Source organism: Diabrotica undecimpunctata, chromosome 1, assembly GCF_040954645.1.
Source record: "Diabrotica undecimpunctata isolate CICGRU chromosome 1, icDiaUnde3, whole genome shotgun sequence".
Lineage (NCBI taxonomy): Eukaryota > Metazoa > Arthropoda > Insecta > Coleoptera > Chrysomelidae > Diabrotica > Diabrotica undecimpunctata.
Genome location: NC_092803.1, coordinates 8966236 through 8989149, shown reverse-complemented (window position 1 = coordinate 8989149; position 22914 = coordinate 8966236). Strand labels below are relative to the sequence as shown.

Here is a 22914-nt window from a genome sequence, read left to right as displayed (position 1 = left end):
ATAAAACAAACATTTTCATTTATTTTTTATTAAACAAATACAAAACATATTAATACAAATACTGCGTCATTCTTATAATTGACTAAATAATATGAAAAGAAAATAAAGAAATGAGGAAGAGATTGTAGAAGTATTAAAATATGATGAGAAAATGGAATATGTGTATTTATCTTATTTTGGCACTATTAACTATTCATAATCAGTTCTTTCTCCCCGATTGGCCTCCTGAAGGTGTTCCTAGAGATTTTGCGCTTCCGTTGGATAAGGAGTAGTAGTTTTCACTAAAAAAAAAGACAATTCGCTATATAATTATAATAAACTAAGTACTAGAAAAACGTCGTGTGACCTTCTGGCTCAAGTCTGGCATTAGGGTTTTCTGTAGCGCAAGCTCCGCTAAAATGCTTAACGATAGAAATTGAATATTTCATTGTAGGTACCGGGAATCAAACTCCTGCGATCCGTCTTTATATGGCAGTATCTTAGCCGTTGGGATACGGCCGCCATGAACGAAGTACTAACAATCAGATAGATTAATTTTGATTTGACATGTTATGCTAGCTTACCCGCTATGTCTCAGCTAGGCTTTCAACGGGATAGGCTCTTGTCCTATCCTGCGTCTTCCCATCTGTTCCATTATCTGCAAAAACTTGCAAAAAGTGGACTGGTAAGACGGGAAAATGGAGGCAAGACATCATGCAATATCCAAAGATGTTATAAACATCCTCTAACATAACATATAACAATATTATGTGCTTATAGGGGGCCGAAAGGGAAGCTGAACAATTTTGCGAACGGCTACTTGCGTTTTGGTTAGAGAGCAAGGTCGTAAATACGGATTTCTTTTTTTTGGAGGGGGCTAGGAGCACTAACTACGAAAAAGAAATTAAGAAATACTTATAGAGGTGTTCAGGCAAATACTATACAAGCAGATTTCTAAACTATTTAAAATTAGGACGCCGTTTAAAAAATTCTCTTGCTGCTCAGAAAGAAAGATTTAGGGTTTTTCTTTTCAAAAAATTTTTAAGGGTGATATTTTCCACTTAAAACCATGTCGGCTTACTTACAACTCAGGACGTTGTTATCAAATCCCTTAACACAGGATACAGCTTACAACATACGGTGATTAACTCCCATTAAAAAGATTGCCACACTGCATTTTAGGCTCAAATCCCCTTCTTCTCACCATTAACATGAAATTAAGGGAAACTTTGCCAATTTTTCTAAACTCTTATGAAAACGATGTTCACTCGCCTAGTCCCTCCATTGCTCTTTCTTTCCTCTTTGACCGCTAGCTATGCCCATCTTCCTCGTGTCAAAATCGTACATTCTCGTACCAGATTTAACATCGTGGTCAATAGGTCCCCTCTTTAGTGACGACTTTACTTTAGATACGAAATTAGTCTTTAAAGTACCAGTATCCAAATTGTTGTGTGAACTTATTTAAAAATAAACGTAATTAAGGTGAGGTCAAATGCTGCTAATTCAGATGATTCGGCAAAAACCTTGAGAAGCAAATAGTTTCAATCAGCCAGGGGCGTATCAAATAAATTTAATTTTATGTAATATTTATAAAGGAAAATATTATGCTACAAACAATATCAAAAACCATTTATAGCTTACCATCCTGGAACGTTTCGTGGATCGTCACATCTCGAACTATCTTCATTGTAAACAGTACCAGGAGAACAAGATCCCTTTTGTGGATCAACTCCATTCCTACAAATATAGAACTTCTGGCAATCCGAGGGATGGGAGTAGGTGGGATGTGGTACTTTTCTTCCATCGTTACCTACATCTTGAACTGGACACTCGAACCCGTCATCAAGAGCGTCTTTCTTAGGATTAAGGCATTCCTGTCGTTTACTGCTTGCTGCCCAGATGCAGATACTTTTTTCTTCATCGTAAACAAGACCTGGAAGAGTATTAGATCGCATATAAAAAAGTGATTATTGAAATTCTAATAAATATATTTATACATTTGATAATGTATAAATAAGATCTTTAGTAAAAATATTTTTCACTTGTTCCTATTACAAATATTACTCTTAAACCATCTACAAACTATATTAAGTGTGTATTACAAGCATTACAATATGAACATTTCGGAAACAAAGAAAAAAATTATGGCGGTTGATGGTAAATACTATAGGGCAATAGAGAACACAAGTTTCGAAAAAAAATAGAGACATTAATAAAAAAATTATATTATAAAGGTACTATATATGGAACAATTCACAAAAAAAGAACAGGACAAGAATTGCTCCAATGAATTTACAGATCAACTATTCTGCGTATACTGTGGAACATGCACACATACAGCGGTCAGGCATTCTGAGTTCTGCGTTCTTTGTGATACTTACGTAGGTTTCTAGATTTAGATACAGATTATATGATTCTTTCACCTACTTACCAAAACTCGCAAATAATAAAATGTTTAGTAATAACTTTTTTAGTGGAAAATCTTTTTAAATGATTTTTAGTTAAACTTTTTTTTAGAAATATATATTTAAAAATATGTAATTGCATATTTTAATGTATATCCTTAAAAATAAAGAAATTTTATCTTGGAAAAACTTCCAGCCTCTCTTTTGCAGGAATGGACTTCCTAGTCGTAAAAAACGCTGAACGCTGTTGATTGACCACCGCATGGAACTTGGTGCTCTCGGAACTCCAAAAAGAACGCGGAACTCAGAACGTCTGATCGCTAGGTGCGCGCGGGCAGTGTTGCTCACTGGTGACTAAACGGCGGTTTTCTTCCAAGAACAATTCTATAAGTCTTGTTGCTTTTTTCCTCATATTCTAATACTGATAAGTTACACCACTCTTAAAAACTTAATAGTCGATGAGTTTAAGCAATAATAATCAACTCATTAATAGAAAGTAGAGTTAAGACCGTTCTACAGAACAGAGAAATATCTAGGGTCAAAAGGTAAAACTAATAATTCTAATTTATTATCTAAGAAAGATTTTTCTCAGAAAAATTCTGTAGTCTATATTGTTCTCTCTAGACAGTATATAAAAAAATTAAGAGGTAATAAATACTACAACCCAATTTAAAACTCGGTTCTAAATACCTTTAACCTGCAAAAATTGACAGTTACACATCTCCTGTTGTAGCATACGATTTTGAGCGTTGCTGCCACCCCTTTTCTTATATTTTTAGCTTTGAACTCATTATATATATATAAGGTTCTTGAACCCCTAAGTGGAGCATAGGGCTTCAGTGAAAACGCGCCATCGGGTTCTATTTTGCGCTAAGGCCTTTACCTCATTCCAAGACTTTCCTTAACCTCTTATCTCGTCCATGATGGATCTTCTCCAGGCGACCTCTTTTTCTTCTTCCTCGGGGATTCCACACTAGGACAATCTTTGCAATACTGGAATAATTTTTTCTCAGTGTGTGACCAATCCAACCTCACTTTCTGGACTTTATTTGATGTTCTACTCTTTTTGTTCGATCAGTTGTAGTAGATCTTTATTTCTGATGATGTTAGGCCAGAAAATATGAATAATTTGTCGTAGACATTTATTAATAAAAACCTGCAGTTTATCTGTAAGGGTTTCTGTCACTTTCTAGGTTTCACATCCGTAGAGTAGAAGAGACATGACATTTGATTGGAATATGCGGATATTTGTCCTTATAGTATACTCGCCAGATCTCCAAATAGGGTTGAGCATGCTGAATGCTTGTTAATATCGTCCTCTGTACCTCCGCTTTCTGTTGTGACACTTCCAAGATACGTAAAGTTTTCCACATTTTCATTCTGCATGTTGTTGATCGTAAATAGCGTGTTGTTTTTTGCATTTACTCTCATGGATTTGGTTTTACTAATATTGATTTTTAAACCTACTTTATTCGCTTCAGTGGAATGTGTTTCCAATTGATCAGTCACATCTTGAAACTTTTGTCCTAACACGCAAATATCGTCGGCGTATTCCAGATCGCTTAGGCGTGTGGTTAACGTCCATTGTATCCCTCTTGTGTCGGAGTAGTTTGGAGAGAATATAGTCTACTGCTATGTTAAAAAGAAATGGAGAAAGCACGCATCCCTGTCTGACTTCAGTAAGTATATCAAATTCGTCGCTGTTGATTCCATTGTGTGTCACGCTGCATTTCGCCTCAGTGTACAGTGACTTTATAATGGAAATTATTTTATGCGGGATGTTTCATAGCTCTAAAATTTTCCATAGAGCAGCATGAGATAAGCTGTGAAAAGCACGCTCGAAGTCAACAAAAACCATGTATAGGGGTGTGTTCTATTCAACCGATTGTTCCATTATTACCCCCACAGTATTAATGTGGTTTATGCAGGAGAATTCTGGTCTAAATCCTGCTTGGCCAGCTCGAAATTCAATCTTGTTCGTTAATCTTTTAAGTATGATGGTCGTGAAGATTTGATTTATTGCGGTAAGCAAGGTTATTCCTCTCCAATTTTTGCACAATGTGAGGCTGCCCTTTTTTGAAAGCTTAATAATGTTATCCCTTTTCCAGCCTGCTGGAATGGTATTTGAATTCATTAGGTAAGAATATTTATTTTCGAAATATGTTTCAATAACTTCTAGATTTTTATATATACTTTTTTCGACTTCGACCCATTTTGTTTGAGTTGTTGAAGCTTTATCATCGGCATAAACAAAATTTGTAAATTTTGTTTTTGACATGTCAGCAATGTATAGGCTCAACACAAATTATGCAAGTATCAATACATGCAGAAGCTTTTTAACTCAAGTAATACATTATAAGTTATCAGAAAATAGTTTTATATGAGGTTTAACATATGTTGTAATAAAATATTTGAATGTTTCACTGTTTGAAACTCTAGTCATGGTCATTTCACCTAAGCCACCAAATGTCCCAAATAGAAACATTACACATGAATAATGATGCACCAATTTCATCTCTTATAACCTCTAAAGCTTCATTAATTATTTTTTCATCACCAATAACCTGTACGCCTCCACTGTTGTTCATAACTCTCTCTGCTCTTTGTGCGACTTGCATTCAATTACTGCTTACACACTTCATGACACCATCCCGTCTGGTTGATGACCGGCCTCTGGTCCGTTATGCTTCTTGCCTTGACCTCCACTCGACAGTACGTTTTGTCCATCGCCCTCTGAGTCACACGAATCTTGTTTACCGCATTTTTTGTGAGTGTTAATGTTTCCGCATCTTAAGTGAGTACAGGTAACATACGCAGGTCACAGATTCTCCTTTTGAGGCATATGGCTAGCTCTATTAAAAAACAGTTTAATTTACTAAAAGCAGCTTGGGTTAATCCTAAGCAACGTGGGACCTCACATGTCTTATGTCATTTCAGATTGATCGGTGGATATTTTTATTTAATTTCTTCATTGTTATTTAGTTGGAGTCGTATTTTTCATCAGCTGTCTTCATTTACTTAGGAGATCTTTTTCGTTTCTTTTAGTGCCTTTGTTATACTATTAGTTACTTGTTCAATATCCTTCTAAGTCTTGTATATGTATGGTTAGTGTATCTTAATATAGGTTGTTGTATTCTAGGGGATCCATTTTGTCTTGTGCGTTTTTAAGATCATTTTGGTTTTTTCCAATTTGACATTTACTTGAATCGTTACTCGAATTAATCTGTGGTCGCTTCCCATCGAAAACTTGTTAAGCACTTTGATTATTTCTTTTCTCTTCGTTATCTCATTTTTGGCACTGCCATCTGAGCTTACTCATATCCATTTACGTTGAGGCTTTATATCGAAAAAAGAGTTTATCATGGATAAATTATGCTTGTGTACAAAGTTATAGTCTTTGACCCCGCTCATTTCTTTCGCTTATTCATATTTGCCGATTAGTACTTCTGCATCATCTTGTTACCATTTAAAGTATCTTCTTTCTCTCTAAAATAAAAAAGGCTCCTGATTTAAGAGTAAGTTGGGCTTTTCCTCTTCGTCTTATTTTCTTGAGGCCGATGATGTCTCATTTTATTGTTTTCAGCTCTCTCTCCACTTCCATCATATTTTGGTCCAATGTATGTATCTTAAATAAACTTAAAAACATGTCTTACCTGCAGGACAATTCAATTCCTTTGGTTTACCATCCACGCAGTTGTGAAACTTTGTACAATCTTTGGGGTGACGGTAAAACCCATTCTGTCTTGGACATCCTGGACTTGGCTTAGCTTCTTCTACAAAGAAAAAATATTTTTAAATACCAGAAAAGTATAAAACATAACAGCAATTACAGAAATAGGTCAAATAAATTTTTAATAGATGAAGTTTTCCACTCCTATCCAACACTTTTTACTCACAGACAAAAGTTTAGTATTTATAAAAAGATGCACAAATCCTCAACCAAAATAAGCCCAAAACTAAAACAAATCGAAATAATTATGTCTCTATTGATGATAATGGAAATTTACAACTAGACCCCGACAAAATAGTTAGAATCTGGGAAACTTATGTGGAACAACTGTTTAATGATGACCGTCCTAGTGGGTATACACTGAGCAATGATGATAAAACTTCTATTCTAAAATCAGAAGTGGAGAATGCTATAAAGGGTCTTAAAAATAACAAAAGACCAGGCAACGATAACGTATTCCTGGGAAGTATTGAAAATGCTGTGCGAAACAAACAGTCAATTTCTAGACTCACTCGTCAGACTCTTTAACAATATTTATAACAGTGGGGAGTTTCCTGAAGACTGGCTAGAGTCAACTTTTGTTGCCATACCGAAAAAACCAAAAGCAAAGTCTTGTGATCAACATCGGATGATAAGTCTAATTAACCATATTTCGAAGGCATACACCAAGGTTATTTACAACAGAATAAGCAAAAAATGCGAGGATAACATTGGAGATTCGCAGTTTGGGTTTCGGAATTCTCTTGGGACAAGAGAAGCACTTTTTAGTCTACAGGTACTCATCCAGCGCTGCAGAGATATGAACAAAGACGTGTACATATGCTTTATAGACTACGCAAAAGCATTCGATAACGTAAAGCACGAAAAGATAATTGAAGTTCTCCATAAGATCGGAGTCGACTACAGAGACATTCGAACAATAGCGAGTCTCTATTGGGGCCAAACAGCTAAAGTGAAAGTAGGATCTACATTGACCAATAAAATTGAGATCAAGAAAGGGGTACGACAGGCTGTATCTTGTCTCCTATTGTCTTTAATATATACTCAGAAGAAGTATTTAAGACAGCGCTGGAGAAAAGCACAGAAGGCATAAAGATAAATGGAGAAATAATTAATAACATAAGGTATGCTGATGACACTGTGATTCTAGCAAGTAGCGTGGAGGAACTGAGTTGCCTAATGAGTAAGATACAAAAAACAAGTGCACAATACGGACTCAGACTAAATATCACAAAAACCAAATGGATGTTAGTAAGCAAAACCCAACAACCACCACAGCAACTGATATTAGACAATGAAAGAATTGAACACGTGGATTCGTACATCTACTTGGGAACAACAGTTAACTCAAATTGGGATCAAGCGAAGGAAATACGTATAAGAGTAGAAAAGGCAAGAGCATCGTTCAGTAGCATGAAGCAAATTTTCACCTCTAAAAGCCTCACCCTACCTCTCAAAATTCGACTTCTGAAATGTTATGTATTCCCGGTTTTGTTATATGGAATGGAGGCGTGGACAATGACCGCAACATTGATGAAAAAAGTAGAGGCCTTCGAAATGTGGGCTTACCGACGTATATTACGTATATCCTGGACTGAGCACGTGACCAACGAAGAGGTACTACGCCGGATAGGTAAAGAGAGAGAGGTAGGAATAAGTATAAAGAAAAGAAAGTTGGAATACTTGGGTCACGTTATGAGACATAATAAATATAGAGTACTACAGCTGATCGTTCAAGGGAAAATAGACAGCAGAAGGGGTCCAGGGAGGAGAAGACACTCGTGGCTCCAAAACTTGCGGCAATGGTTCGGATTGTCATCTGGTGAACTATTCAGATCTGCCGTAAACAAAGTCAGAATAGCCATGTTGATTGCCAACGTTCGGAACGGACAAGGCACATGAAGAAGAAGAATGTCTCTATTAACATCTTTATCAACGTCTGTTATACCTTGCATTTATAGAAGGTTCAGATTAAAGCAGAAATCTGAATTTGTTTCGAAACTATTTTACCGATTTTTCTATCAGATGTCGCTATTGAGTCCATAACGAAGCCATTTTATTGTTGTTTCTTAAAAGGCAGAAAATATTATTTTTCACGTTGAGAACGGCTATGAATAACTGTTCTGATGAGACTTATTAAGTCGAAATACGTATCAACAGATACATAGACGCTTTGTACGTGAAATCAAATCTTTGCTGTCTTTTTCATTTTAAATCGAAATAACTTTAAACGAAGTAAAAAGGTCATAAAAATTTTAAACAACAATTAATCGGAGGGGCTAGCAGAAATAGTTCATGGACTAATTACGTACGAGATAGAAAAGATACACAAATTTATACACAATCTATTCAGTAGTGCAATGAATGTCCCAAGCATATATTACTTTAATATACAAAAAATCTAGTTATCAAGAAACTAAATATATTTACAATAGAGGTCAAAATAATAAACATGTATTCTTATATTATTCAATAATATCATTGTCATTTTTATAAAAATATTTATCAGAGTTCTCATACTTACGTAAAATTGGCCGATCTGTACAATCTACATTGGCAGGAGTTTCACATCTTTCAAAATTTGGATCTTTATCATCGAATACCAATCCATCTTTGCACAACCTTTGTTCATATTGTCCTCTGAAGCAAACGTAATAAAGATCACATTGGTCTAAATCTGGAAAGAATCCTGTTCGTTGTGGACATTGGAATTGTGCGTTCACACCTAAAAAGATCACGTTTTTAATATTAAATTTTAATAAGGCTTTCGAATAAGTTTACTAGAATCATTTTATGAAGAAAAGTAATACAAACTTATGAAATATTTATAGCATTTCTAATTTCGAATAAGAACTTAATTTTTTTTAACTCTACCTTTGGAATAAGAAACTAAACTAAAGTTTGAGCTTCCTCAAAAGATCATCAACCACTACCGGTCTATTTGATGATGAAACCTTTTTCTTTTACAACAATTTTAATAGATTTCAATGAGGTGTCATCAAATGCCACCTCCATATCTATGAACTCGTATAACGCCAATATTTTTGATGAAATGTCCTTTTCGAGGCCGTTTAATAGACAAACCAAGGCATTTATAGTGGATTTGCTGATTAATAGGCAAATTGTTCTTTGTAACGAGGTATACTTGACAAATATTGACTTGTTATGTAAGTTCCACAAGGAAACTAAGTTCCTGTAGCTGGTTGTATACAATGTATCACAAAAAATTTATTAAAATCCTTTATAAAAAGTATATAATTAAAAAACCCAATCGGGCTATATCAAATCAACGAAACGTTTTCGGAATCCATATTCCATTATCAGTGTCTAGGTGTACATGTTTTCAGCCACTAAATATCTGGGTAAAAACCCGTTAAAAGTTATTGGTGTAAATTTATTTTACATTATTAGATCTTATATGTTAAGATGTTAAAGATACCAGTAGATTTGATAACTTGGCAACGTAAGACTCTACATAAAGTTGCTGGTTCTGAGACAAAGTGTCTACGAGGATTTGAGAGTTGCTCATCAACTTTGGCTCTTAGCCAAAAGAAAAATCACTTAGACAGTGGTGTGTACAAACTTAAATGTGGCGACTGCCCAAAAACTTACATTGGTCAAACTGGTAGAACTTTTATCAAACGTATAGCAAAACATAAAAGGGCTTTCAATAATAGAAAAATAGATTCTACGTACGCACTTCATCTTTTAGACCAGAATTATTCTTTTAACGACGAATTTTAAATCATTCACATTCCTTAAGGCAAATAAAGGCCTTAAGCTATTTTTATTAGAATCTATGAAAATCAACAAATTAAAAATACAGATATAATTCTGTATTCATAAATGTAAACACATACCAAAAATAGATCACTTGAGAAAAGCACGCTGCCGAAACAGATGCAGTGATAAGAAGTTAAAATAAATTTTGTGGAAGTTTTGGAAACAAAAGTTTTCAGTGTTTTATTGTTAAATAAGTCTATATGACTTTGATGCTTCTGGAATGCGTTTACCACTCTTTGATGATGGAAGATACTATACATTTTTCTGTTCCGTTATCGTTGTTAAACTCCAATGAGGTGTTATCAAATATCGTCAATATGTCTATAAACCTATATTGCCACTTTTTGTAACATGGCCTTTTCAAGATCTTTGGCACTCTTAGGAATAGAGTAGACCCTAATATGTTGAGATTTTTTTGGAATATGTAATAAAACCCATCTTGAATAATTTTTCTGGGCGAGGTAGTACAATATCCATTGCCTGCTGTAGCAAAATTAAACAGCTACTATCTGCAATATATGTTAAATTTCGTAATTTTTCTAGTGTTTTACTAATATACAGGGTGAGTTATAACTATTGGGACATAGACTAAGGACAGGTTATTTGGACCAAAATATGGCTATTGGGCCAAATATGCCTTAATAGAATGTTGCTGAGAAAAAAGATACAGGGTGTTAAAGTTAATTTTTGTTTTTCGTTTTTTGCTAATATTTTCCCTGTATATTTATAAATTGCTATCAAAATTGGCACAGATGCATAATCTTAAACAATAAATAGTATTTTATTTACAATTCCACTATCAAATACCAAGCTAATAAACAAAGTTGCAACTAACGTAAGGTTTCCGTTTTGACGATAAATCAAAACTAAACACACTTTAACTTAAAAGAACTCACAAAAACTTAAACTAAATGTTCTACATGGTCTCCTCTGATTTCTATGCCTTGTCTAATTCTTTTTATAAAGGATTTTCGGACGTTAAAAAAATATTATTCTGTCCCCTGAGATTAGCTGCCCCAAAGATTAGCTGCATTTTGAATGTATCTCCAAAGTTCGTCTCGTATATTAATTTTATTGGCATAAACTAAGGACTTCATATGTCCCCAAAAATAAAAATCTAGCGGGTTGTACTCAGGACTTCTTGGTGGATATTGAAAATCACTGCCTCTGCCAATCCATCGTTGAGGAAATACGTCATTAAGATGATTTCCAACAGCTAATGAAAAATGAGGTGGCGCTCCATCCTGCATAAATCACATTTTTCTTCTTACATCCAGTGACAGATCATCTAAAATATCACTAAGAGTATTTTCCAAAAAGAATAAATAAGAATCTCCATTTAAATTCGGAGGAAGAACATAAGGCCCTAGTAGTTGGTCGCCTATGATGCCACACCAAATATTCAATTTAAACTCATGCTGAAAATGTCTAGCTTTAATAGCATGCGGGTTTTCTCTTCCCAATAATGACTATTTCGCCAATTAAAAACCCCTCGTCTGGTAAACGTTGCTTCGTCGGTGAACATAATATTCTTAATAAAGTGTCTGTCATTGCGATGTTTATTCAGAATACGTTGGCAAAACTGTAACCGTCGTGGAAGATCTGTTGGAAGTAAATTTTGAACAAGAGTGAAGTGACAAGGATGGAGGTTCTCTTTTTTTAGAATTCTAACAATAGACGACTGACTTACTCCTGTTGCTGCTGATAGATGTCGTGAACTTATTTCAGGATTTTCATCTACTCGAACCAAAAGTTCATGTTCTTGATTAGGTGTGATTTGTTTCGGTCGACCACCTCGATTTTTAGTGTGAAATGTCCCAGTTTTACCTAAACTACGATATAATCTTAATCAAGTTTTGTGATTTGGTTGCCTTCTGTTTGCGTATAACATTCCATACCTTCTGGCTGCCGAGCGACCGCAAAAATTTTCTTGTGCGTAACGTAAATGATATCTCGCATTTCTTCATTAGTAAAATGATTGTGGCGAGGCATTTCAATCAAAAAAAAGTAATGATTATTTTTAAAAAATGCAACATTACACTACACTGTCACATCAAAAATAATTTACTCTGAACAAATGACATTTACCAACAACAATTATCTGACAGTCCAAAGCATACTTTTCATAAATGAAATAATATTTGAAATCCTTTTTTAAGACTCTAAGCAGTTCGACTGCGTTTTTATCGAAAACGGTTGAAATTATCATGTTTAAACAAGAGTACCAATTTTACGTAAAAATGATGTTTACGTCATATTTTCTAATAAAAATTACTAAAAAGTTTCATCAGAAAAAGTTTAGACTCAATTTGATCATTAGGAATGATCCACGTGGCGCCCTCTATGACAAAACGTAAAATTGTAAATAAAATACCATTTCTTGTCTAAGATTATGCCTCTGTGCCAATTTTGATAGCAATTTATAAATATACAGGGAAACTATTAGCAAAAAACGAAAAACAAAAATTAACTTTAACGCTCTGTATCTTTTTTCTCAGCAACATTTTATTAAGGCATATTTGGCCCAATAGCCATATTTTGGTCCAAATAACCTGTCCTTAGTCTATGTCCCAATAGTTATGACTCACCCTGTATAATGAGGTAGATCTAATTTTTTATAAATCTCTTTTACTATGATCCGATGATATTGTCAGCGTAGTAAGATAGTTGTTGATGCAGTAATAGAAACAAAACATTTTATGTATAGCATTTTAAGAAGGGAAAGCTTCCTAAAGTTCGAGCAGTGAAACAGATTTCCTTTCTCGAATATGGGGCATTTAGTAGAGGTACTCCATTCGTTAAGTAGAGTGTGTTTTTGCCAAATATGTGCTAGTAACCATGAAAGTGGTTAATTTGTTTTTGGTTAGGGAGCGGATTGTTTTATCTACCTCTTCCATGGTTAGAGACAAATAGAGAACCGACAACTAAACGAAAATATCTATTACCACTTTCAAATTAACTTGTTAATTTTAAATTTCTCTAAGAATTTGCAAAACAGTCCTCGTAGATAAAACAAATTTTAATTTATGCGATTTGCAATGAGACTAAGATTAAGAAATTTCTATTAGGCAGGAATTTTCTCATTACATATTTAATTTTGTTCAGTAACGGAATATTTGAGTAAATACCTACATATAATTTATTCAAATATACTGTAAATCCTGTTTGTTCAGTTTTTATTATGGAAACAGTTTTCTATATTTAGAAATTGTTTATAACATTAAAATTAAAATCATATAGCTGCAAGAAAAATATTAAAAATTTACAATGTAATATAAATCTAAAGGCAAATCAAAATGAACGAACGAATGAAACGAGTTATTAATACTGTTTTGTATAAAACTTAAGAGGTCACTGGTTAAATGATATTAGATAAATAATAATGAAGAAAAAATGCAATATTTTGTTTGTAAATAAATTAGCGAAAAACAGCAAATACAACTGTGAATAAATTACGAAATTAACTAGCCATACTCATTATTGTTGTCTGTACAAAGAACATAGACTTACCCTTTGAAATATTGAAGTCGTATTCTTAGCCAGTTCGTTAGCCAGAATCTCGTTGGTACCACGTCGGGACGCCCGCCAAGGCTCGATAGGACGAGAACCGATTACACTAGGTCCGTTTGGTTGGCTGTCTTGGGATGAAGTGATTTGAGACTTAAGACGGTCAGAAAAGAACCCTCTAACCGTTACGTGTGGTCTGTATACCAAGAGGGTACACCAATAAATCACTCTATTGTATTGCGATTTTAAGTGGCGATAATTTAAGTTAATTGTCACGGTAATACGAAACCGTACACTTGTTTCTATATTTGTGACGCAAAATACAAAAGAGAAGCCAAATTCTCCGTACTTAAAACATAATCAATGAGATAGCCAGTTTAACAATTTTACGAAACAACAGGAAGCAATATATTTTAACAAAGTCGTTAGAATACAGCATTGAATTAGATCACATTATAGTACACTAAAAGAAAAATATTAAATTTAAAAGTATGAAAGGAAATAGTACATACTTTCCCAAACAAATATTAACCAATGGGATTTTCGTGGGATTATTCAATAATATGTACACAATAGAATATACTCCAAATTAAAATTAGATTTTAATAACACGCAAATGAGCTTTCATATAGTGTGGGCATAAGAGAAATACTTGATTTCAAGCGTTAACTAGGTATCATCGTAATAATAAGCTGATGAAACGTTTCTCGGTCGGCAGATAGATGAAACAATTCCTCGACCATTCGACATATTATCCAATGTTACGCAACCATGGCAGTTGTCTTCTTCCGACCAGCGTTTTTCTTCGATTTTGCCATGATTGATCAACCGGAGTAAACGATATTTAGGTCCACTTATTATATGGTCGAAATATTGGACCTTTCTTATTTTGATGATGTTGGTCAATTCTCGCTCTTTGTGCATGGTCTCTAGCACAAAAATGGGACATCAAAAGTAGAAGAAATCAAGCGATAACATCATTTAAGAAATTGCAATATGTATTAAGTAACAGCACGTTAAGAATTCCCTTAAAAATCCCCGAATTCCCGAATATAAAATGGTCGCAAAGATTTACTAAAAACATGTGTAAAAAATTGAGACTTTCGAGATGTGAGCTTGCCGCAGAATGTTAAGGATATCGTGGACAAATGAAGCAGTTTTACAACGTCTAAAAAGAGAGACGTTCTAAATACCAAAAAAAGAATAAAATTGAAGAACTTTGCGCAGGTGATGAGAAATTCGAAATATGGTCTACTACATGTAATTACTCTGCTCAAGAACCCTGTCAGTGACTTCGGACTAAGCCTGTAGTGATCAGAGGCTAGAGAAAGAGAGGCAGTGTTGTATTTGAGTACGCAGGAGCGAGAATGGCGCCCAAAAAGTACGTCAGGGGTCTGAACGCTCCACTAGAGTGGGAGTTAAGAAGAATATTTGAGAGGGGTGACCCGCAGAGCTATTCAGAGATTGCCTGCGCTGGGGAAGATAATACCCAATATCGGTGGACCCAAATCCGAAAGGAGAAGGGTGCTTCACGGTGTTGTGCAATCTGTCGTCCTCTACGCAGCTCCAGTCTAGAGTAAGGCGGTAGAAATACCAACTTCATGGTATGCGTCGACAGAACTAGTCTGCTGTGGGTAGCATGTGCCTACAGGACTGTGTCAACTGCCGCTTTGTGAGTGATCACCAGCTGTGTTCATTTATATGTGCTTGCAGGTGAAAGAGCCAATATTCATAGTCGTAGGGGGCAGATCATTGGCTGGCTGGCTGGCGAAAGATGGCTGGCCGAGAGATTAGTTTTAATCGGTCAGTGGCAGCAAGAGTGGGAGGCAACCCGTGATGTGGCGAAGTGGACAAAACCACTAATCCCAAATCTTCTAAGCTGAGTGGACTATGAGCATAGGCAGCTGGAAATGCTCACGGAATGCTCGTGACTGCTTCCTTTTCAGGTCTAGGAGGGCATAGTCCGATCAGTGGCTTTACTGTGTCTCTCGGTTACTGTGACACACACGATGTTGAAGTGTGAGCGTTAGTCGGATGAAATAGAGAAGTTTGAAAGATAATGTAACTGCAGAATGTTTGATTCCGTGAGAGAAATGGTGGAGAAAATGGTGAGGGATGAGTGGTGGACACGTATCCACAAATTTATCAGGGAGCTGTTATCAAAAGAACGAGAGGAGAGGGAACAGCATTTTAAAACGAGCGAGTATCTCCTCGGTGGGGTTCGAATTGTCGCAGGCCGAATTAGGAGCGAATGAGAGACAGACGACACGAGAGAGATGGCAGCCTCGCTAAGGCTCCGATTCTCTCGGAGTGGTGACGGGACGAAGTGTCAAAGGTTTAACCCTCTCGGGCATCTCGTCCTGGCACAACTTCGTTAGGGTATTGGGAACCAAACACTACCTGAGTGAGTCACAGGTGTCTGTATGCAGATTTTCCTTCTTCTTTTTAAAGAAGAAAACAAGGTCCGCGTCGGACAAAATAGACATTAGGAGACGAGTCGCTAATGTTCTTTAGGGACATGACACTTGAAGAAGAGCAAGAAGAAATCGATTGCATGACAAGAAGCTGTAAATGAACGACATTGTATCATTAAAAATAAACAGATAAAACGAAGGATAGAACTGAAGCAAGATAAACTGAATTACATATAAAAAACTGTCTAACTTGATATGGAGACGTACGAAAAGCAGATCAATCGAGATGAAAGATGTGCGTTGCCTGTGTTGACTTAGAATGCAGAAAATTTTATACTTACTTTAGCGAGCCACGTATCCAAAATTGGGATTACTGCCAAAAGATAGAGTTCTAAATGCTATTACAAAGTCATTTTATAATGGAGTGGCGTCATAGATTGCAGAAACATAAAGGTAAAGGTTAATGGATAATGGATGTATAATACCAGTTACCAGTTACCAAACCAGAAAATTTAACATGTTAATTTCCACAAAAAAGACAAAATGCATGGTTATAACAGCAAATTTACTAAGGTGTAAATTGGAGCTGGAAGGTCAGATAATAGAACAAGTGATGTAGTTTAAATATTTAGGCAACACATTATCTAGCTACCGAAAGCTCGAAACAGAAGTGGAAGATTAAGTGAATATAGCAAACAGAGCCGCAGGTTGCCCCAATAAAACAATATAAAGAAATAAAAATACCGGGAAAGAAATGAAAGACAGAATTTACAAAACAGTCATCAGACCAATAATGACATACGCGGCATAAACACGACCTGGCAGAGAAGACAAAAGGGATGTTAGAAACAGCAGAGATGAAAACAGAAAAATTGATGGTAAGACACTATGGGACAGAGCTAGAAGTACAGATATACGACGTATATGCAAGGTGGAGAACATCAAGAACTGGGTAAGAAATAGAAGAGTAGAATGGAACGATCATATAAGCCGACGATAAGACAACAAATAGAGTAGTAAAGACGGCAAGAGGTTCCCCAATAGAAAGACGATCAGTAGGAAGACCACGAAAACGATGGAACGACAACTTATTGGAGGCACATTGAAAAACAGACAGTCATGTCTACATTGAAAGAAGAAGAAGAAGAAAACGAAGAAAAAGTAAACGAAGTACATGAAAATAAGCACGCAACCACTAATTCTACGACCATTTGTTATAAGCAACGGTAACATCGAAGCAGTTAAAGAATTTGTATACCTGGGAGCGCTCGTCAACACTGAAAATAACACTACCGAAGAGAAACTGGAGAATATTCAAGGCCAACAGGTGCCATTTTGGACTCAACATCCTCCTTAAATCCGCAATTATATCAAGAAATACAAAGCTAAAACTCTACAGAACCATTAGTAATGAAAACATTGGATATTTGAAAACAACAGGATGTTTCGAAAGACAAGTACTAAGGCGGATCTATGGAGCTCCTTGTTAGACCCACTGGTCAGAGAAGAAGAGGAAGAGTAATATGGGAATACATACTTGGCGGAAGAAGACGATGGATAGGGACTACTAAAGAAACATTATTAAAGAGCCTACAACCTACACAGGATTGTAAACTCAGTATGATGATGGTGATGCATTTTTCAATAAGATAAAATGAAGTCTCGGTGGTGCAATGGTAATCGACAACTTTTCGAGCGTAACTCAAGGGTAGTGAGTTAGAATCCGACCGAAAGTGAGAATTAAAAAAAAAAAAAGATAGAAATTATTATTTTTGTCAGATTGGTACCCTTCCGAGGTACCGCGGTCGTTCGGATATATTAAATCACTCTTTGTAAAAGCCGTATTTAATTATAATCAAGTCATTTACACAGCACACTACACAAAATAGTAATTTACGTAACGTCTTAGAGTCCTGCGAGTCTCGTAAAAATGCTTTTGGATCGTGTTCCTTACAATATTTTTTCTGCAGCCGTTTTGTATGTTAAAAAGAATATATGGATAAACTTTACTTATTAACTTTTATTAAACACTAAAGTTACTCTCGTGAATTCAGCATTAGAAAAATCTACTTATGAATATTAATAACACAATTATAACAATTATTTACATTGATATTGCTAGGAATATTAACAGAAGTGGCAGTATTGAAATTAGTGTTAGACGTGTCAGTACTTTTACTATTTTTTGAGATATTAACTTGATTTCCATCTAGTTGATTTCCATCCTCCGTGTCTTTTCAAGTTGGTTATAGTACCACCACTATCAGCCAGTAAAGTGGCTGAGCTCCTTCGTAGACAGTGCCCGGTGTATTCTTTGGGATGCGGTAATTTAAGAAATTCGGCAATAGTGCAGGCGATTTTTACAAAATTGTGAACACCAATAGGTTGTATAGTACACCTTCCATTTTTATAATATACAAAATAATCTACGATACGGTGTGTTTACTTGACGTAATGACAAATATTTTCTGTATAAAGGAATGTTATTTTCTCCATTAACCACAAACGTTCTTTCCATGTTCGCTTTAGAATTAGGAGTTTTAATCACTAACATGGTTATCTTATCTTCACTTTCACTACTGATTTCCATTTCTTGGAATTGAAAAACGAAAAACTGAGCGAAAACACACGAATCTTAAATGACAAGCGTTGTCGTAATAAAATACAAAGTTGATGTTATCGTCAAAGCCGTTAGCTAGGCTACCCAAAATCGTCCCGAAAGTGAAAAAATTAGTCCCGAAAGTAATTACTTTCGGTACGAGTTGTGTAAAATGGTACTTTCGATTTAATAAATCATACCGAAAGTTTTATTTTCGGGACGGCTGCAGAAAAATGATTATTTCGCCAATAGCATTAATAATTAATGCGGTTAATTGAAATAAAAGACATAAATATAAAATAAATGTTAGCAAACTGCTTGTAGCGCAAGTTTATATAGTTACAATAACTTTAAAATTTGAAAAACTTCGAGAACCAAATGAGTTTTATTCCTATATTTTCGTTTTCATCGTACTATAATAATTTTGACTTCTTTGTATTTTATTAAAAACAAAAACCTCTCCATATAAAAGAGCAATTCGAAAGTTGTTATAATTAAAGTGCTACTCACCGACAAAAAACACCACAAATAAATACTTAATCATGTCTTCGGCTCTTGGTACACTAACCTGATGATGAATCAGATAATCTCAAACACCGTCACGTACTCAGAGTCTTCGAATATGCAACGACCAAAGAAAGTGGGCAGCTTCGAATGTTACATCTCCTTTTACCCCCATGTGCAATACACCTATGCGAGAACAGGAGACTACGAGGTCATATCGATGAATAATTACAAAGTACAGCGCTCTCAAGGCGATATGTCTTCGAATAAACAAGTCAAGAATCTGGTTTATTGATCATTTTGCAGATCATAAATTTTTAATTGTTTGGTTATTTTGTCGATCTTTGTTTTAAAAATAGAAAGTGGTTATACATACATGATTGCATGTTTGTGATTTGCCTGTTCTAACTACTCGAGTACTAGGTACTAGCTTTAAATTAAGTCTGAATGTCTATTTTTTGTCAATGGCATTTCGAAAAGGACATATTTAGTATTTGTGTTTGGTAACTCTTTTATTTTTATGTGTTACTTAACTATAAACTGAAAGACGTGAAGTTAACAAAACAAATTGCGGAGTTAATAGCTGAAAAGTGTATTCAGAGTCAGAATTCATAAGATGGCAACAATCAAGATGTTATAACTGATAACGATCACTGCTCAGTCGCAGTATCTAGTGATTCACTTTTTAGGTAATCTTTTTTGATGAAAATGTTTTTTTTTCGATTTATCATTCAATATTCGCTTATCCACTGCTGGACATAGATCTCCCTCATAATTTTCCATCTATTTCGATCTTGTGCCTCTTGCATCCAATTCCTATGACAACGTTTTAGATCGTCAGTTCAACGTGTTGGTGGACGACCTCTGCTTCGGTAGGCATCATCTCTTGATCTCCATTCCAGTATCCGCTTTGTCCATCTATTATCTGTCATTCGAGTCACGTGACCTGCCTGGTTCCATTTCAGTGTTGCTACTCTCTCTACTGCATCAGCGACTCCTGATCTTCGTCGTAGCTGGCGCTTTGGGATCTTGTCTCGCTATAAAACGACCAACATAGCACGCTCCATCGCCCTTTGACACACACGGATCTTTTGAACTGTTCTCCTTGTCATGGTCAACGTTTCCGCACCGTAAGTTAACACTGGCAAAACACACTGATTAAACGTTTTTCTTTTAAGGCATATTGGTATATCAGACGATTTGAAAATATAGTTCAGCTTGCCGAAGGCTGCCCAAGTCAGTCTTATACGACGGAGAAGCTCAACGGTTTGGTTTTTTTTCGATTAGCTATTCCTTAATTTGCCTTTTGTTTCACAACTTTTTCGGGAAAAAAAAATTTGTGGAAGTGGTATGACGCGTTATCCAAAACGACAACGTTGTCTTTGTCGTTCGGCAAGTTTGGAATTAACATCTTCTTAAACCATTCTTCATATTCTTCCATTTCGTCGTGGTAATCAGCGGTTCCCTTCTTGGCCAAGAATGTTAATTCGGCCCATGCCACAAAAAAAGTTTCGCTTCCAGCATGAAGAAGAACAAACCGAGGACCTCTTTGGGTTGGAGCTTTCAGCCCTTTTACAAAGGCATCTCGTAGATTCTTGATCGTTGTGTCCCTCCATTTCTTTTTAACTGAAGCACCAACGTTAGTCCCAGACTCATCGGTATAAACAAGGTTTACATTATCCTTCTTCCTCAATGTTTTTATTTGTCTGAGGTTCTTGTGTCTTCCCGATATATCTTTTCTTTCCATCATTATCGAATCTCGACGTATTTTACCATTTTCAAAATCCATGTCATTTAGTAGCCAACAAAGTGTGGTTTTTGAAAAAGTTGGTAGATCCTTATCATTCTTCACTCTGTTCATTATGCTGTCGACGGTTGGTGGTAAGTTTTCCAAAAAAAATCATGGACAATTTTCCTTATTCGAGAATTCACTCCCTCATCGTAAGTATTGGAACGTGAATTGGACTGGAAACTGTTTTTCTTCCTTTTTTGTACCGGTTTCGGTTCGCCTTGCTGGGCCTCTTGGGCAATTGTTGTGTGCGCGTATATTCCAGTGCTATGATTCTTAAATCCGGTCCTGATGCGCCGCTCGGGGCAAACCGGCAACGTGGTCGGCTGTTCTCCCCTAAGAAATACATTGACTATCTTACCTGCACTGCGTTTTAACTGTGGCTTCTACTATAAAAGACTAATGTGTAAAGAACCTCAATCTGGGTAGTATCCGGATACTTCTTAAATTTTTTATCTGGTATCTATATCCGTGACCAAATTCGAAAGTATCCGGTATGCGGATAATGCACGTACCGTACGCATATCACAGTCCTATCTTCAATCCGTATCTTTTTCTTCTTTAAGCAGCCCTTGACTCTCCATCCCTGGACGTAAGCCTCCCCTTGGAGTTTTCATTTTAATTTATCTTTTGCTACCTGGTGCCATTGTCTTCTCGCCTGTTCTTTCACGTCATTCAGTCATCTTTTTAGAGGTAGATCCACATTTATCTTATGTATAGTACAAAACAAATTCAATCAGAATGTGCAAACGTTATTTAAGCTTTTAATTTCTGAGTCATATTACCGATAACAACTATGAATGGAAATATAGAGGTCCGGACATACAGGACTCAGAATAACTTTTATGAACGTAATTGTTTGTATAAACGACAATTTACTAAGAAAGAATAAGGTTTAGTATGTTAATCACTTTACCCAAATTAGAAAGTTTGTGAGTCATAGATATAACATGTTTTTATATTATTACTTTCTTTAATTAACGACATTACGTTGGTAGATGCTTTTAAAATATGGCATCTTTGAAAAACAATAATTCCGAGCATGAGGTTGAAGGACTAGTAGAAGAAGATTTTTATCAATTAGAAGCTTTACGGCGACTATGTGGAACGCAAGCGAAATATTAAATATCTTTCTAATGATGCCAAAAGTGTAGTGAAAAATGTGTATGAAGGATTGTGCTTTGAACTTACTAAATTCGAGGCTATTACAGAAACTGTTTTTTAACAAAAGTGCCAAAATCAACAGTATATGCAATCATATGAGAAAAAAGAGAAAAGATAGTGGCAAGTTCCGAAAAATAGAAAGCCACTTGATTCAACCTATAAATAAAACAATATACAAAAATATGTAGCCAACATCTTTCCTACGATGGAAACTCTTCGACAAGAACTAATTCCAAAATATATCGTTTCTTATTCGACAACAACACTTTGCGTTTTCCTAATAATTTTAAGTTTAAATCTATAGATAAACGTCAGATACTCATGAAAAGCAGCAGAATGATATCTTTGCGAGAAGAATTATTATTTTACACTGCAGTGGAGAAAACGGATGAATATTAGACGCACTATGGATATCTGCCACAAAATTAAAGATGCGTCATTGGACTACCACGATGATATGGACAGTGGTCTTTTTAAGCCTTAGTTTAAAAAAAACTCTTCCAAAATTAACCAAAAACAGCGTTATGTTTCATACCATTCCAGATAAAAAATACGGAATTCTACTTGGAACAAATTCCAAATCCAAAAATTTCTGTATGCGAAAAATTTGTATTTTGAAAAAACATGAAAAACCAATTATTAGAAATTACTCTAAGTATCATCATCATTATTTTGGCTTTACAACCCTGTGTGGGTCCTAGCCTCCCCAAGAATTTTTTTCCAGTCGTCCCTATCCATCGCCTTCATCCGCCAAGCACGTATTTCCATATTTCTCATATCTTGATCTATGTTATCGAGGAATCTTGTTCTGGGTCTTCCTCTTTTTCTTTGACCAATAGGTCTATCAAGGAGCGTTTTTCTAGCTGGGTCGGTTTGCTCCATCCACATTATATGGCCTACCCACCTCAGACGTCCTATCTTAATGTGTTTTACGATATCTGGTTCCTGGTATATTCTATAGAGTTCGAAGTTGTATCGTCTTCTCCAGACACCATTTTCATTTACCACTCCATAGATTCGCCTTAGTATTTTTGATTACT

The 22914-nt window shown here is 35.5% G+C and overlaps 1 protein-coding gene across 1 annotated transcript; it reads right to left on the bottom strand.

Moving 5' to 3' along the window:
• Positions 1 to 18: 18 nt before the first annotated feature.
• LOC140437620 (protein obstructor-E-like) lies at positions 19 to 19105 on the bottom strand. The gene is made up of 5 exons (XM_072527239.1): positions 18928 to 19105; positions 8639 to 8839; positions 6038 to 6157; positions 1621 to 1912; positions 19 to 281 (listed from the first exon to the last, which is right to left on the bottom strand). Exons 1-5 carry the CDS (start codon positions 18959 to 18961, stop codon positions 200 to 202), a joined length of 729 nt encoding a protein of 242 aa, XP_072383340.1. The 5' UTR covers positions 18962 to 19105; the 3' UTR covers positions 19 to 199.
• Positions 19106 to 22914: the final 3809 nt, after the last annotated feature.

Excerpts from the sequence above, each read along its gene's own strand:
- LOC140437620 (XM_072527239.1), bottom strand. The coding sequence starts at position 18,961 with ATGATTAAGTATTTATTTGTGGTGTTTTTTGTCG. Across the intron at positions 6,158-8,638 it reads TACAGATCGGCCAATTTTAC|AAGAAGCTAAGCCAAGTCCA; the intron begins GTAAGTATGAGA and ends TTTTCTTTGTAG. Across the intron at positions 1,913-6,037 it reads GGAATTGAATTGTCCTGCAG|GTCTTGTTTACGATGAAGAA; the intron begins GTAAGACATGTT and ends ATACTCTTCCAG.